Source organism: Dendrobates tinctorius, unplaced genomic scaffold (genome assembly GCF_039654945.1).
Source record: "Dendrobates tinctorius isolate UK_male_01 unplaced genomic scaffold, ASM3965494v1 ptg000037l, whole genome shotgun sequence".
Classification (NCBI taxonomy): domain Eukaryota; kingdom Metazoa; phylum Chordata; class Amphibia; order Anura; family Dendrobatidae; genus Dendrobates; species Dendrobates tinctorius.
Genome location: NW_027361705.1, coordinates 21878112 through 21895679, shown reverse-complemented (window position 1 = coordinate 21895679; position 17568 = coordinate 21878112). Strand labels below are relative to the sequence as shown.

Here is a 17568-nt window from a genome sequence, read left to right as displayed (position 1 = left end):
CTGCCCCCAGTAACACACAGGCATGCCGTGTTTGGTCTCAAAAGAATTGTAAATTTGCAGGGGAAAATGTAATGCCCCTATTGTCACCCTGTGAGCTTTCCAGCCAAAGGTATGGAAAGTAGAAGTGTTTTAATATTCTTCCAAAAGAAGTGTACCCCCTTGAACACAGTGCACCAGTGAGGTCAGCAAGAGAGGAGTTTCTAGTTTTATGGGGAAAGCATAAAACCGAAACTCACATTTTGGGAGGCGTTCAGATGCCGGAGAGACAGCCAAGAACACCATGCTGTGCTGCTGATCCATTTCTTTGGGAAGTCTCTCCTCCCCTTTATCGACACGTTATACCTGTGACTGAGATAGAGTAAGCTTCGTATTTTAACTCCTTTTATTTCTAACTCTTGTACATATTGCATTTTGTCTCCCTTTTGAAATATATATTTTGTATTTTTGTAAACACTGCCAATATTTTCTGGAGTAAATTTATAAATTTACAAGCTTCGCTCTTCTTGCTCTATGACCAACTGACATGTACTCCATGCAAAATCTCGCTACCTTGGGTTGGTTCCTGACCCAATATAGGCTTTAGTATCAAATGAGGGTCTGGTTGCAGCGTAGTGTCCTGGTGCTATTGGGAACCATGGCAGTGACAGATCGGAAGTTTATGTGTGTATTCCGGGACTGGGACTGGTGGTACACATCCCACCCTCACTGCAGAGTGCCCGATAGCCAGTACGTGACAAGGCAGACTTTCCGGCGACTACTTATACTAGCTGCAGTTTCCTGACTGACTTGAGGGTAAGGGGGGCACCAGAGAGCTGCAAGTTCCTAACTGGAACTGAGACAAAAAGTTGGGTTTTCCTGACACATGTCTGTGACTTATTGCGTGCTCTCTACTTAATACAGGACACGTGTGCTGAATTCACTGTACATCCCATTACATATTGCTTCATGCTGTGTCCCATCCAGAGCCTTTACACACTGTCGGGAATATGTAAAGTAACATCTAGAAAGGGCAGAGCAAGGTGAAATGATTGGATTTACAGCGACATGGCATGACATTATTGGAGGCGTGATGCCCATGTGACATCCCGCCTTGGTAGCTAATCACAAGAAGAGCAGCAGATGCCGTCAGTTAGGGGGCACCACACAGGACTCCCATAAAGGGCCACAGATTATTAAAGTGGACACTGGACTGGATCTTTGAATCAATTTGCATTTATTTTTATTGGGAGCTCTATTATTCCTTATGGATTAGCCTTCATTAGTGGTGAAGTCTCTCTGCTCAAGGAACATCCACCCTGTTGATCGCTGCTTTAGGCCAAACTCCAAACAGTACTTTGTTGGGATGAATAGCAACGTTAAGATATGAAAAAAGAAAAATTATTTATATTTCATTATCCGAAACCCCCTCCATTAACCACTGCTTCATTTCAAAATATCAAGAATATGAGACAAATTCTTGGACAATAATTATAATGAAAGTGGTGGGAGTATTTTGTTGTCTCCAACATGGGTAACAGCATGTGTGAAAACTTGCCATTAAAAATTCTGTATCTGAACACGGCCAGAGAAACGGTTCTTGGTGAAGCCTTTACCTTTAGTCTTTGGTAACGTGGCACAATAAAACTAAAGAAGCGCCGGTACAGCTCTTTTGTCACTTCTCCATAAAGGACAGTAGGATAAGGTGCACACAACTGATATGTAACCTAAATAGACCATCCAGAGAAATAAAGTAAGCATCATGCCGTTGGTGCAATGCCTTCATCTTAATTAGGATAATTAGTCCTCTGGTGTCTTTCTCCTAAATATCTTGGCCCACTTGCCAAACTAACAACTTAAAATGAGTATTTTAGTGTGTTGTGGCAAACGTCTATCCACCTGCTGCCCGTACCCCACTAGTGAAGACATTTGCATGTCTTTTTATTCTAGCATACTCAAGAGTTGTGCTCAACATTCATGGAGTAAATCAGAATTCTCCTTCATTACTTTTTATCAATACAAATCATTCCGGAATATAATCCCGAAAAGAATTGAAACTTAAACTTCGACCATTCGCATTTAGAGCAGAATTGGCATAAATTTTGGGAATCTTTTCCATCAATTTGGATACATTTCTTTTTTTGAAAGTCCCAGGAGAAAGGCTTCCTTGTCTAAGAAGTTCATAGTAAAGTGTGTTGAAGACCAGAGCTGTTTCTTCATAACTATCCCTGGTGGAAATTTCATAGCATGGATGCTTCAAGGCCTTGGAGAGTTTTTCCCCATCTTCAGTGGACACCATGCGATCATATTGGAGATCTTTCTTGTTCCCGACAATAACTATAGGGGGTTGCTCTGTTGCTCCTTTCTTATTGGCGGAGTGAATGTGATTAATTAAGAAGCATAATCTCATGACTTCATCAAAGCTGCAGCGATCTGTTACCGAGTACACCACTGCAAAACTATCGCCCCATTTAATTTTCTCTTCAATCTGAAGGGAGTCCTCCTCCTTGAAAAAAAACAAATGTCATGCATTAAAACAGGGAAAGATGTAATTTCCTATATTATTTGTAATGAAAGCTAATGAATATCTTCCTACATCAAGATATCAGTGGGGGCTGTCCACTGAAATGGATCTTAGAGGTGAAGTCTCGGCAAGTGTGCCGAATAGATGGTTGTGTGGCTAATACATTTGCACTCAAAGGTTTACATACTGTACACTGGCAGAATTTTTATTTTCTTGGCCTTTTTTTTAGAGAATATGAATGATAACACCAAAACTTTTTCTCCGCTCATGGTTAGAGGTTGGCCATTTAAACCCATTTGTGTCAACATCTGTGCATGATATCAGGCCAAAATCACCAGGATATGTAAACTTTTGATCAGGGTCATTTGGATGTTTTGGGTTGTCATTATGATTTAAGAAGAGAAAACACAGTAGTTTGACAATAAATTCACCCAACCAATAGCCATGAGTGTAGAACAATTGTTGGTGTTATCATTCATATTCTCTGACAAAAGGCCAAGAAAGCAAAAATTCTGCCAGGGTATGTAAACTTTTGAGCACAACTGTATATAGAGAGGCTCAAAATAAAAATACAAATTGTACTGATGTCAGAATATGGCAACAAAACTATTTTATTTTCTTTTGTAAAAAAATACATATAGCAAGAACAATAAAAATTTGGTATTACCATTATCATACTGACCCATACAATAAAGTTAAAGGGCCATTCCCTAAAAAATTATATTGTTCCTGTGTATGGGAAAGCGGTTAAATTGCTGATCACTGGGGGTCCGACTGCTTGGACCACCAAAGATCCCAAGATCATGGTTCTTGAACCCCCATAAAAAAGCACTGCAGTCCCATCGTGAATATAGCAGAGATGTGTATGTGACGCCCAGGACCGCTACAAAGTATCTTGGTGCCTTAGGCAGTTGAAGCCAAAGGTGCCTCAACCAAGCAAAAGAATAGGTGATAGACTAAGGAAAAAGGACCCTAACTCAGCACCTCCACCCTCTGATCAGTAAGATAACAAGCTCTGATGAACACTTCCACTAAAATTCTTACCTTTATCACCTAAAGATTCCAGCAAAAATAAAAAATGTGGTGTAATTTAGGGGTGAGGCTTAATAGGGAGCAAAAAGTCAAAGTTATATACAGAACCATTCATTGTTGTGGATCATTTACACACAATACAAAGGATAAATAGAGATATTCCTCCCTGACATCCTATATTATAAATGTCTGAGGAAGGCACGAGGTAGCACCCTAGGCGTGTACCTACCCTACCTACCCCTCGTCCCAGCCCTGGGTAAGACCTTTGCTTTACTTCCTGGCATAAATCTTTCATGTCTAGGGTGGTTTAGTATTGATTCCGGCTTTCACAGTGTTATAGATTGTGAATGTGTTCTGTGCTTACATTTTGTCACATCTTTCAGCTGTCGTGCACCAGCGTCAGAAAAGTGATCTAGTAATCGCCTTACCTACATTTCAGTCATAATTTACACTACTTTTATGGCATACTTTAGATAATGATGAATTTGTCATCCAAGCTCTAGCAAAACCTCCGACTTCCTTTACCCGCTTTTCAAAAAGTTGGTGGAAAGGAGAAGAGAAAACATGAAAAGTAGCAAAATTTCACGACAGTTCAAAAAGTTTTATGCCCAGTTTCTTACGCTAACTTTTTGATGAATCAGCCTCATGGTCATGTTCCCAATGAAGCTATGTAGTTTCTAAAGTTAGAATGGGTGTTTTGTGGCCAGATCTGATGGAAAGGCCCACGGCAGCCTCTGTAGGGAGAAACAATACCAGATCTGATGGGAAGTCCCATGGCAGCCTCTGCAGGGAGAAACAAAACCATATCTGATGGAAAGGCGCTATGGGGGCCCAGTGAATGTGCTGGCGCCCGTGAGTGGACCCTCCCACTTGCTCATGGCCCCAGCACTTGCGATATTTACCTCTCCTAGCTCCACCACTGTGGCATCTTCCACGTCTCCTGACTGTAATATTTCAGGTCAGGGCATGATGATATCATGTCTGTGTGCCCGCTGCCTACACGGTCACAGTGCAGAGAGCCAGAAGACACTGAGCAATATATGGGGGCCATCATATGGGGCCCTTTATATATGGAGAATTATATGGGGACTATCATACACTGAAGCATTATATATGGGACCCATCATATCCTGAAGCATCATATGGGGCCCATTATATATGGAGCTCATTATATATGGAATATTATATGGGTCCATTATATATGGAGTATTATATGGGGCCCATTATATATGGAGCATTATATGGCGCCCATTTTGTTTGGAGCAATATATGGGTCCCATCATATACTGGAGCATTATATGGGACCCATCGCATTCTGTATGGAACATTATATGGGGCCCATTATGTATTGAGTATTACATGGAGTCCATTATGTATGGAACAATATATGGGGCTTATTATACTGTATGGAGGATTATAAGGGGCCCATTATACTGTAAGGGCAATATATGGGGCCCATTATACAGGGTGGGCCATGTTTATGGCTACACCTAAATAAAATGGGAATAGTTGGTGATATCAACTTTCTGTTTGTGACACATTAGTATATGGGAGGGGGAAAACTTTTCAAGAAGGGTGGTGATTATGGCGGCCATTTTGAAGTCGGCCGTTTTGGATCCAACTTTATCTTTTCCAATGGGAAGAGGGTCATGTGACACATAAAACCTATTGAGAATTTACAAGAAAATGTAACTTTATTCTTTCATGAGTTATTTACAAGCTTCTCTTTGTTTACAGCCATTGACATGTCGCAGAGGTTGACACGTGAGGAGCAGATAGATATTGTGTTGATGTCTGGTGAAAGCAGTACCTGGGTCATTGCAGCAGATTTCAATGCAAGACACCCTACGCAAGAAAACTGTCACCATTCCAATTTTATTTAGGTGTATCCATATAAATGGCCCACCCAAAAAAGTTTGCCTCGTCATCACTGAACATAATGTTCTGTGTAAACTGAGGGTCCTGTTCCAGTTTTTATTTTGCCCATTCTGCAAATTCAGCGCGCCGATCTGGCATCAGTCGAACATCCCTTCGGCGGATATTAGCTACTGACAAATGGCAGCCTTACAAAATCCAGCTGCTGCAGCATCTCAAGGAGGATGACCCAGATCAGCATACTTTCATTGTAATTTTTTAAGGTGGATACGTTGCCCTCAAAAATCACTATCCTGATGTTTCAATTTTCTTTCTCATTTCAGTCTTTACTGTTTGGGATCTTTAATTTCATATTTTTGTATATCAGACGAATACAGATGTGGTGATACTAGATAAGTTTTATTATTATTATTATTATGGAAAGTAAGGTGATTTAACCCCTTCATGACCCAGCCTATTTTGACCTTAATGTGAAAATGAGGATGAATGAACTCATGGAGATCAACATCCAACACTGCGGAGACACCATCACATGTTTCTCAATGCAGTGATTCTAGAGCACTGCCCCCATCCCTTATGGGAAATATGCAAAACATGCAAAACAGAAGCCGCGGAGACACCATCACATGTTTCTCAACGCAAGCAATGACCAGCCAGGTCTTTCCCCGGGAAGGAACAACCACAGGAAGGGCAGTCTCCAATGAAGGAAACCACCTATGCCAAAACATGGTATCCATCCACAGACAGCTGTTTCGGGGTATTGCCCCTCATCAGTATGGAGTAGGAAACTGGCTGGTAGGAGCAATGCCTAGTAAAAGACTGTGAAAATGAGGATGAATGAACTCATGGAGATCAACATCCAACACTGCGGAGACACCATCACGTGTTTCTCAACGCAGTGATTCTAGAGCACCGCCCCCATCCCTTATGGGAAATATGCAAAACATGCAAAACAGAAGCCGCGGAGACACCATCACATGTTTCTCAACGCAAGCAATGACCAGCCAGGTCTTTCCCCGGGAAGGAACAACCACGGGAAGGGCAGTCTCCAATGAAGGAAACCACCTATGCCAAAACATGGTATCCATCCACAGACAGCTGTTTCGGGGTATTGCCCCTCATCAGTGTGGAGTAGGAAACTGGCTGGTAGGAGCAATGCCTAGTAAAAGACTGTGAAACAGTTGTTCCTTCCCGGGGAAAGACCTGGCTGGTCATTGCTTGCGTTGAGAAACATGTGATGGTGTCTCCGCGGCTTCTGTTTTGCATGTTTTGCATATTTCCCATAAGGGATGGGGGCAGTGCTCTAGAATCACTGCGTTGAGAAACACGTGATGGTGTCTCCGCAGTGTTGGATGTTGATCTCCATGAGTTCATTCATCCTCATTTTCACAGTCTTTTACTAGGCATTGCTCCTACCAGCCAGTTTCCTACTCCACACTGATGAGGGGCAATACCCCGAAACAGCTGTCTGTGGATGGATACCATGTTTTGGCATAGGTGGTTTCCTTCATTGGAGACTGCCCTTCCCGTGGTTGTTCCTTCCCGGGGAAAGACCTGGCTGGTCATTGCTTGCGTTGAGAAACATGTGATGGTGTCTCCGCGGCTTCTGTTTTGCATGTTTTGCATATTTCCCATAAGGGATGGGGGCAGTGCTCTAGAATCACTGCGTTGAGAAACACGTGATGGTGTCTCCGCAGTGTTGGATGTTGATCTCCATGAGTTCATTCATCCTCATTTTCACAGTCTTTTACTAGGCATTGCTCCTACCAGCCAGTTTCCTACTCCACACTGATGAGGGGCAATACCCCGAAACAGCTGTCTGTGGATGGATACCATGTTTTGGCATAGGTGGTTTCCTTCATTGGAGACTGCCCTTCCCATGGTTGTTCCTTCCCGGGGAAAGACCTGGCTGGTCATTGCTTGCGTTGAGAAACATGTGATGGTGTCTCCGCGGCTTCTGTTTTGCATGTTTTGCATATTTCCCATAAGGGATGGGGGCAGTGCTCTAGAATCACTGCGTTGAGAAACACGTGATGGTGTCTCCGCAGTGTTGGATGTTGATCTCCATGAGTTCATTCATCCTCATTTTCACAGTCTTTTACTAGGCATTGCTCCTACCAGCCAATTTCCTACTCCACACTGATGAGGGGCAATACCCCGAAACAGCTGTCTGTGGATGGATACCATGTTTTGGCATAGGTGGTTTCCTTCATTGGAGACTGCCCTTCCCGTGGTTGTTCCTTCCCGGGTAAAGACCTGGCTGGTCATTGCTTGCGTTGAGAAACATGTGATGGTGTCTCCGCGGCTTCTGTTTTGCATATTTTGACCTTAATGACCTGGCCATTTTTTGCAATTCTGACCAGTGTCCCTTTATGAGGTAATAACTCTGGAACGCTTCAACGCATCCTAGCGATTCTGAGATGGTTTTTCGTGACACATTGGGCTTCATGTTAGTGGTAAATTTAGGTCGATAATTTTTGCATTTATTTGTGAAAAAATCAGAAATTTGGTGAAAATTTTGCAATTTTCAAATTTTAAATTTTTATTCTGTTAAACTAGAGAGTTATGTGACACAAAATAGATACTAAATAACATTTCCCACATGTCTTCTTTACATCAGCACAATTTTGGAAACAATTTTTTTTTTGTTAGGAAGTAATAAGGGTTAAAAGTTGACCAGCGATTTCTCATTTTTACAACAAAATTTACAAAACCATTTTTTTTAGGGACCACCTCCCATTTGAAGTCACTTTGAGGGGTCTATACGGCAGAAAATACCCAAAAGTGACACCATTCTAAAAACTGCACCCCTCAAGCCACTCAAAACTACATTCTAGAAGATTATTAACCCTTCAGGTGCTTCACAGGAACTAAAGCAACGTGGAAGGAAAAAATGGACATTTTAATTTTTTCAACACAAATTTTCTTTTAGCATCATTTTTTTCATTTTCACATTGGCAACAGGATAAAATGGATCCTAAAATTTGTTGGGCAATTTCTCCTGAGTACACCGATACCTCATAGGTGGTCATAAACCACTGTTTCGGCGCACGGCAGGGATCAGAAGGGAAGAAGCACATTTGACTTTTTGAATGGAAAATATGCTGGAATATTCAGCGCTTGCCATGTCACGTTTGGAGAGTCGCTGTGTGCCTAAACATTGGAGCTTCCCAACAAGTGACCCCATTTTGGAAACTAGACCCCCCCAAGGAACTTATCTAGATGCATAGTGATCACTTTGAACCCCCAGGTGATTCACAAATTGATCCGTAAAAAAAATAGGACTTTTTTTTTCACAAAAATTATATTTTAGCCTCAGTTTTTTCATTTTCACATGGGCAACAGGAAAAATGGATCCTATAATTTGTTGGGCAATTTCTCCTGAGCACACCAATACCTCATATGTGGTCATAAACCACTGTTTGGGTGCATGGCAGGGCCCGGAAGGGAAGGAGCGCCATTTGACTTTTTGAATGGAAAATTAGCTCCAATCGTTATTGGACACCATGTCTCGTTTGGAGAGCCCCTGTGTACCTAAACATTGGAGCTCCCCCACAAGTGACACATTTTGGAAACTAGACCCCTTAAGGAACTTATCTAGTTGTGTAGTTGTTACTTAATATCTTTTTTTTTAATCTCCTTCACGATCTTCAAAAGTCATGTAACTACCTTTGATGCAGACTCACACGCACATGACGGCTGATTGACTGATTTAATCATCCATTATGTGCCTTTAACAGCCGTGGGTGGAGCTCTTAGCCTGTTAAATCCCACTGTTAATCTCTTACAGCAGCATTAAACACATGGCAGCAGAAGGAGCGTCATTCCACACTCCCACCGGAGTGCCCTTGATGACGAGTTGCCATGACAGTCGGGGTCCTGAAGACCTCCATGCCTGTCAGAATGATCCTCCTATAAAAGCCTGCCCATGGCCGGCGTTCATAGGAGATAGTGATTTCAGTAATAAATAACAGTGCTGATTCACTGTTATGTGTAGCAAAAGCAAACAGACAATCTCAGCTTCAAGGCCCCTAAGGGGACTATTATCTACAGTAAAAATGAGAAACAAGTTTTTAACAATGTAAAAAAATTAAAAAACATAAAAAACAAAAGTTTAAATCACCCTCTTTTGCCCTAATAAAAATAAAACAATTAAAAAAACCTAAAAAATGCATATATTTGATATCGCTGCGTTCACAAAAGTATGATCTATCAAAATATAAAATAAATTAATCTGATCAGTAGAGAGAGAATTACATGTTTTTGGCTGGCACAATAAAATGCAATAAGAGGCGATCAAAACATCAGGTCTACCCCCAAATGGTATCCATATAAAACATTTGCTCAGGGCACAAAAGATAAGCCATCACACAGCCCAGCCATATCCCATAAAATGAAAATGTTACAGGTCTCGGAAAATGGAGACACAAGCTAATTTTTTTTCCTTACAAATGTCCGGGATTTTTTTCACTACTTAAATATTAAAAAATGAGGAATATCCTAATACAAGGAAGGAATTACCTTTTTGTAGTCAACAATGGCATGAACAGGCTGTAATCACAGCGATGGTTCTTTATGGGTAGGATGGGTAGGATGTACATACATCCTACCCATAAAGAACCATCGCTGTGATTACAGCCTGTTCATGCCATTGTTGACTACAAAAAGGTAATTCCTTCCTTGTATTAGGATATTCCTCATTGATTCTGCTCCATGTGTTTTGGTTTGCAGTCTTTTTATGTTATGGTACACATAATAGCGCGAGTTTTCACAACTTTGTATTTTTATTATTTTTACTGGACAAATTAAGTGGTCTTTGTCCTTTGAACTTGCTGCTTTGAACTATATCCATCACGCATAGCGCCGTTGGCTTTATATTGTTTTTAAATATAAAAAAAATTCACGTTTGGTATCTGTGTACTCGAACTGATCTGGAGAATTATATTTCTTGGTCAGTTTTACCATATAGTGAACATGGAAAATAAGAAAAAAATGCACTTTTTTGCAATTTTGACCCACTTGGAAGTTTTCCTGCTTAACAGTGCACCACATGATAAAATGAATGATGGAATAGAAAAGTACAACTAGTCTTCAAAAAAGCAAGCCCTCACATGGCTCTGTAGATGGAAAAATAAAAAAGTTATGTCTCTTGGAAAAAGGGGAACAAAAAAAACGAAAAGAAAATGGAAAATTGCAAGTTGGTGAAGGGGTTAATTGACTCCTTTTTTGTCTCCTTAGGGGACGAACCTGACATTTTCTGATCCAACTGTATATAGCTAAATTAACATTCTCATATGAAATTAAGCCAGGCTGAGGAGGAAAGTGAAAGACAGGGGCTTTCAGCAGGCCCAGGTAGTCATTTCAATCAGTTAATCCCCCCAAGTAGTTGTGTCCTGGGGGGAGGGATAATGAGTGCTGGTGCAAGAAAATTGGCTATCACTTCATTTAAATGTCACTGTCACTATTGATATAGTTAAACTGCAGTAATAGCAAAACGCTCCGATCGCTACAGTTATAGGCAGGTGGCAGCTATGTAATACAGCAGACATTGGTATGATGGATGCTCAGTTCCTGAGCCCGCTCCATACATATGCTGCAGAATATGACAAACATTTCCATTATGTGTTCATTAAGGGGTTAATAAATCTTGTATCATCTCTTGCAGATGGAATAGATAAGATGTCCATTGATGGAATGGATAAGATGTCCATCGACGGAATGGATAAGATGTCTATCGACACAACAGACATGCCGGCACAAGGCCATGGTGATGTCACAATCCATGTTTGGATCTGTGGCAGATCTGGGCTCACATATAACCTTTTTTTTCCTTCAAGCCTCTGGCTTAATGTTAGTTTTTGCCCCCGGTGGCTGCTGGGGTTATTACAACCTAGTTGCTGCTAATGGGTTTTGCCTCCGGTGGCCGCTGGGGTTACTAAATGTTAAATTAGCCAGCAGGTGTTAACTCTCCCCTCCTTCCTATAAAAGGGTGTCAGGTGCTCTGGATAACTGTTGGTGATGCTGGTCATTTCCTAACCAACTTTGGAGGAGAGAGGAGCTATTGGGAGCAGTGCTTTGCAGCTCATCCAGAGCTATGGTGTTTCAGCTGTTCAGTTGGAAGCTGTATTCGGGTGCCATACTCTGTTGCCTCAGGACCATTGGCAACAGAAAAAGCTAAGTTGTTTGTTTTTCCATGTTTGTTATTTTCCCTAGTGTTATATTAGTACAGCGGTGGGACCAGTGTCCGCACTAGCCAGTTCCCTAGTAAGGGATAGGTGCAGGGCTAGTGAGGGACTAGGTATCCTGGTCGGCGACAGGTGAAGCGCCTGTATAGGGAACATTAGGAGTGTTCAGGGACACAGCCTCAGGAGAGTGCAGGAGGTGTCCACCTCCCCGTTCCCTATTGTAGGGCCTGTGAGGAACTGAAATACTTTCCCAGCACAGATGACTAGTTACCTCAATTTATGTTGTATTTACATGCAATGACCTTATCTGGTGGGGGAATATGTGCCTTTCTTTCTCTCGGCAGGGGGGCCACTTGGGTTCACACCACTCCAGACTTGCCGGAGACTTCACTGGCTGTGAATTCAATGTACATTGGTTAGGGGGTTGGGAGTAGAGTTGAGAGACTTGATGGGGGAGAGCAGTTGTGTCTGGGGATCTGAAGCGAAAGGAGCAGAGTTAAGGCCGCTCCTGGAACCCATGAATGGACTATCGAACTTGGAACTAAGTTTTCTCGGGCTTCGGTTGTGAGATCTATATCCCCTAGGAATTATCCCATGGACTATTTTTACTGACTTGTTGCTGATCCCGTGGACTGGGGCATTACATTGGGGTCATCTACCTGGACTTACTGAAATGCTTGTATGGATACAAATAAAACTTGTTGCATCGTTAACCTGCCTAGGTGATTACTAACACCCACAACTCTAGATCTTCACAAGTGGTGGCAGCAGTGGGATCACCTATCTCTGAACAGCGTAGCAGAGAAAGTTACTGATGGTGACTTGGCAGAAGAGATGGCAGACTCCATCTACAAGAGACTCAAGTAGGAGCAGCTGAGAGCCCTGTGCTCTGGGAGAGAGCTGGAATGGTCGATGGCAGACAACCGGATGGCCCTAATAAAACGCATGGACGAGTGGGATCGAGAACACCCACAGGAGGAGATCAGTCCAGATGTTGAAGAGGACAGCACAGTGGACGGACAACAGCCGCAGGCAATCATTCCGATGGCAGAGGATCGATTGACCAAGTTGGGGCGGGTGCTGGCTGCACTAGGAGAGCGGGCCACAGAAAGAGAACGGGCGACTGTGATAAGCAAATATCTTGGTGTCCATGTAGCCGTAACCCCACCACCCACTGCGCAGATGACAGTGGATAACGGGAGAGAGGGACCCGCATCTTTGAGGTACCGGGACATACCACAGTTTAATCAAGACACCACGGGTATTGATGACCATCTTCGATTATTTGAGAACCTCTGCCTGCTTCATGAGGTGTCCATTGAGGACTGGCCGAGATTTTTGAGTGTTGGCCTGACCGGGAAAGCCAGAGAAGCTTTTAATAACTTGTCTTCAGGGGATCAGAGGTGTTACGCTACCATTCGCAGCGCATTACTGGAGAGGTATGCCGTTACACCTGAAACTTACCGGAGGAAGTTTCGGGAGACTGAAAAGCCCTATGCACATACGCATCGGGAGTTTGCCAACACATTACGTACAGCATGTGCTCGGTGGATTGAAGGACTGGGAGCTCGGGAAGCTGAACATGTCTTGGATATATTCATGTGGGAGCAATTTATGTCCAAGCTCCCACGTGACATAAAGGAATGGGTGGCGGATAGAAAACCACGGAGTCTGGAGGAGGCTGCAAGATTGGCTGATGATTGGTCTGCCAATCGTCCAGGGCGGTGTGGGAGAACAGCTTCGGCAAGTCGGGAACAGGGGCTTCCCGAGAGGCCAGCGAGACCCATGGTCCAGCGAGAGGAGGAACTGCGAGGATTTCGTACTCTACAAAGAGGAGGAGGTCTCCAAAAACCCCAAGTACGGCCAGCATCAGGGCGAGGGGGATTAAGCTGCCATAGCTGTGGACGCATGGGACACTTCACCAGGGAATGCTGGGCCCATTCAGGTCCACTTCATCCGCATTTCCAACCTGTGAACAGTGTACTGCAATGGGGCTGGAATGCTGGGGGCGAGAAAAGAGGGGGTGGTCCCCCAAAACCCCAAGTATGGCCCACATCAGGGCGAGGTGGATTAAGCTGCCATAACTGCGGATGCAGCGGACACTTCGCCAGGGAATGCCGTGCATATTGGAGTCCACGTAGCTGGAGGAGAATCTCTGAACATTCGGACAGCCCGACTACATTTAGACTGGGGACACAGCAAGGGAATGGTGGATGTAGGGGTAGTGCGACATCTACCTATGGATGTGTTGCTGGGCAACAACTTAGGAGCAGGGTTGGTGTGCCACTGGACCAGTGTCGCAACCCGAAGCCAAGGACTCATTCCCGCTTCATCAGAAGACCTCGACATGCCAAATAACCTCCCGCCAGTGTGGGAGAGACCACGGCAATGCTGATGGACTATCGAGACAGACTGAGGAAGCCACGAACTCTGGAAATTGACGTCAGAAGAAGGATAGTCAATTTCATGAATTGGAGCCCAATACTTGCCGTGCTGGAAAAGTGGGGGAGGAATGTGAGGAACTGAAATACTTTCCCAGCACAGATGACTAGTTACCTCAATTTATGTTGTATTTACATGCAATGACCTTATCTGGTGGGGGAATATGTGCCTTTCTTTCTCTCGGCAGGGGGGCCACTTGGGTTCACACCACTCCAGACTGGCCGGAGACTTCACTGGCTGTACATTGGTTAGGGTGTTGGGAGTAGAGTTGAGAGACTTGATGGGGGAGAGCAGTTGTGTCTGGGGATCTGAAGCGAAAGGAGCAGAGTTAAGGCCGCTCCTGGAACCCATGAATGGACTATCGAACTTGGAACTAAGTTTTCTCGGGCTTCGGTCGTGAGATCTACACTCACTGGCCACTTTATTAGGTACACCTGTCCAACTGTGTGTTAAGACTTAATTTCTAATCAGCCAATCACATGGCGGCAACTCAGTGCATTTAGGCATGTAGACATGGTCAAGACAATCTCCTGCAGTTCAAACCGAGCATCAGTATGGGGAAGAAAGGTGATTTGAGTGCCTTTGAACGTGGCATGATTGTTGATGCCAGAAGGGCTGGTCTGAGAATTTCAGAAACTGCTGATCTACTGGGATTTTCACGCACAACCATCTCTAGGGTTTACAGAGAATGGTCCGAAAAAGAAAAAAAATCCAGGGAGCGGCAGTTCTGTGGCCGGAAATGCCATGTTGATGCCAGAGGTCAGAGGAGAATGGGCAGACTGGTTCGAGCTGATAGAAAGGCAACAGTGACTCAAATTGCCACCCGTTACAACCAAGGTGGCCAGAAGAGCATCTCTGAACGCACAGTGCGTCGAACTTTGAGGCAGATGGGCTACAGCAGCAGAAGACCACACTGGGTACCACTCCTCTCAGCTAAGAACAGGAAACTGAGGCTACAATTTGCACAAGCTCATCGAAATTGGACAGTAGAAGATTGGAAAAACGTTGCCTGGTCTGATGAGTCTCGATTTCTGCTGCGACATTCGGATGGTAGGGTCAGAATTTGGCGTAAACAACATGAAAGCATGGATCCATCCTGCCTTGTATCAACGGTTCAGGCTGGTGGTGGTGGTGTCATGGTGTGGGGAATTTTTTCTGGGCACTCTTTGGGCCCCTTGGTACCAATTGAGCATCGTTGCAACGCCACAGCCTACCTGAGTATTGTTCCTGACCATGTCCATCCCTTTATGACCACAATGTACCCAACATCTGATGGCTACTTTCAGCAGGATAATGCGCCATGTCCTAAAGCTCGAATCATCTCAGATTGGTTTCTTGAACATGACAATGAGTTTACTGTACTCAAATGGCCTCCTCAGTCACCAGATCTCAATCCAATAGAGCATCTTTGGGATGTGGTGGAACGGGAGATTCGCATCAGGGATGTGCAGCCGACAAATCTGCGCCAACTGTGTGATGCCATCATGTCAATATGGTCCAAAATCTCTGAGGAATGCTTCCAGCACCTTGTTGAATCTCTGCCACGAAGAATTGAGGCAGTTCTGAAGGCAAAAGGGGGTCCAACCCCTTACTAGCATGGTGTACCTAATAAAGTGGCCAGTGAGTGTATATTCCCCTAGGAATTATCCCATGGACTATTTTTACTGACTTGTTGCTGATCCCGTGGACTGGGGCATTACATTGGGGTCATCTACCTGGACTTACTGAAATGCTTGTATGGATACAAATAAAACTTGTTGCATCGTTAACCTGCCTAGGTGATTACTAACACCCACAACTCTAGATCTTCACAGGGCCCACCGTTGTAACTGTGTCCCCGGTGTTCCCTTGTTTGTCTTGTCGTTATAGTTACAGACCTGCTGGTCGCGTCACACAGGGCAAGTCACTACGTGACATTATCACCAAACCTTACCCATTTTTTCCTGGTGAGCCATGGACCTAATGCAGACCTTTGCCCAAATTGCTGCAGACCCTCACTGATGAGCTTAGGGTGCTGCGTGGTGAGGTGGTGCAGCAACTGCAGCTGTTGGTGGGCTTTGGGGCTTGGTTCAGGAGCATGCTCAACCAGAACCCAAGATATCTCTCCCTGACAGGTTTTCTGGAGGGAGAGAAAAATTCTTGGTTTTTCAGGAGGCCTGCAAGTTATACTTCAGGCTCCGTCCTCGTTCATCAGGGAGTGAGGAACAACGGGTGGGAATCATTATGTCCCTTCTTAAGGGGGATCCCCAATCCTGGGCCTTCTCCCTGCCGGTCGATTCACCATCCTTACGATCAGTGGACGAGTTCTTTGCGGCATTGGCGCTGGTGTATGGAGATCTTGATGGTGTCTCCCTGACGGAAACCCGACTCCATAAGATCAAGTAGGGAGGCCTGCTTGCTGAGGAGTACTGCTCAGAGTTCAGGAGGTGGGCCACTGACACGCAGTAGAATGGCCCTGCACTTAGGAGTCTGTTGTGAGTTCATTCTCCCCTTCACCTTTGATGTCTGATGAACTCCCTCTGCTGGTGAAGAGAGGTAGTGAAATTGATTGGGATGGAAAGAACCTGTCATCTGAACAGGCGGAGTGTGATTGGACATCTGGAATTTCTGAGTGGATATAAGGCAGCCGACGCCCTGCAGGGCTGCTGGTGATCCTTTCTGCTCTGAGCTCTTGCATCCAGCTTAGTTCCTGTCTACTAAAAGCTAAGTTTTTTCCCTGCTATTATTCCATGAGATTTTGTCTGGTTTCCTTAGTGTTTGTGTTCAGCCAGTCCTGCTTGGGACTGGCTGAATTCCATTTTTGTCTCTGATCAGTTGACCTCTTTGCTCTGTTTTCAGAATATACCTGAGTGCTGATATAGTGATTTTGAAGTCTAGCGACTTCAGGGCCTTTTTCCCTATCAGACGGTTGGGACATTTTTGGTAGGGCTTTTTGCGGATTGCAGCCAGCATCTTTTCTGTCCTGTCCTATCTAGTTAGTTGGGCCCCATCGTTTGCTCAGCCTGTCTTTCTGTCTGTGTTTGTGTTTTCATCTGTTTTTCACCGACAATACATGTTGGGGACTGTCTATTGCTTTGGGGTCTGCTCTGGGGCAGTTTAGATTTCCCCTTTCCTTCTTTAGGCTTATGTAGTTCTCCGGCTGTGACGAGGGGTCTAGGGCACCGTAGGAACCCCCCATGGCTACTGTTAGTTGTGGTGTATAGGATCAGGGGTCTGCAATCCGATAGCTTGTATTTTTGTTTTCTCCTCCTCCGGTGACTCATTCATAACAGAATCATAACAGAATCACCAGCCATACCACAGATTATAGGGTGCTCAATAGCAGGAGAGAATTGTAAAAAAAAAAAAAGTGTCAGAATTTTTTTTTTTTTTTTATTGGTGTATATTTTTTCCTCTATTTCTCTGAGGCCGTAGGGAGAATTTTTTCTCAATGGAGATTAAGCAATTGTCTGATCGTGTGGAGCAGCTTACTGCTGAAATGCGGGGAATTTCCGCCTATCTTGCTCATTCACATGCTGCTGAACCAAAGATCCC

General features: G+C 44.1%; 1 protein-coding gene across 1 annotated transcript in view; it reads right to left on the bottom strand.

Annotated features, from left to right (window-relative positions):
* Positions 1 to 1194: 1194 nt before the first annotated feature.
* LOC141088041 (ras-related and estrogen-regulated growth inhibitor-like) overlaps positions 1195 to 17568 on the bottom strand; it is a 214119-nt gene continuing 197745 nt past the window's right edge. Inside the window, exon 4 of the mRNA XM_073573899.1 lies at positions 1195 to 2482. Coding sequence (XP_073430000.1) covers positions 2000 to 2482 — 483 coding nt within the window. The 3' untranslated portion in view covers positions 1195 to 1999. The remainder of the gene's footprint in view (positions 2483 to 17568) is intronic.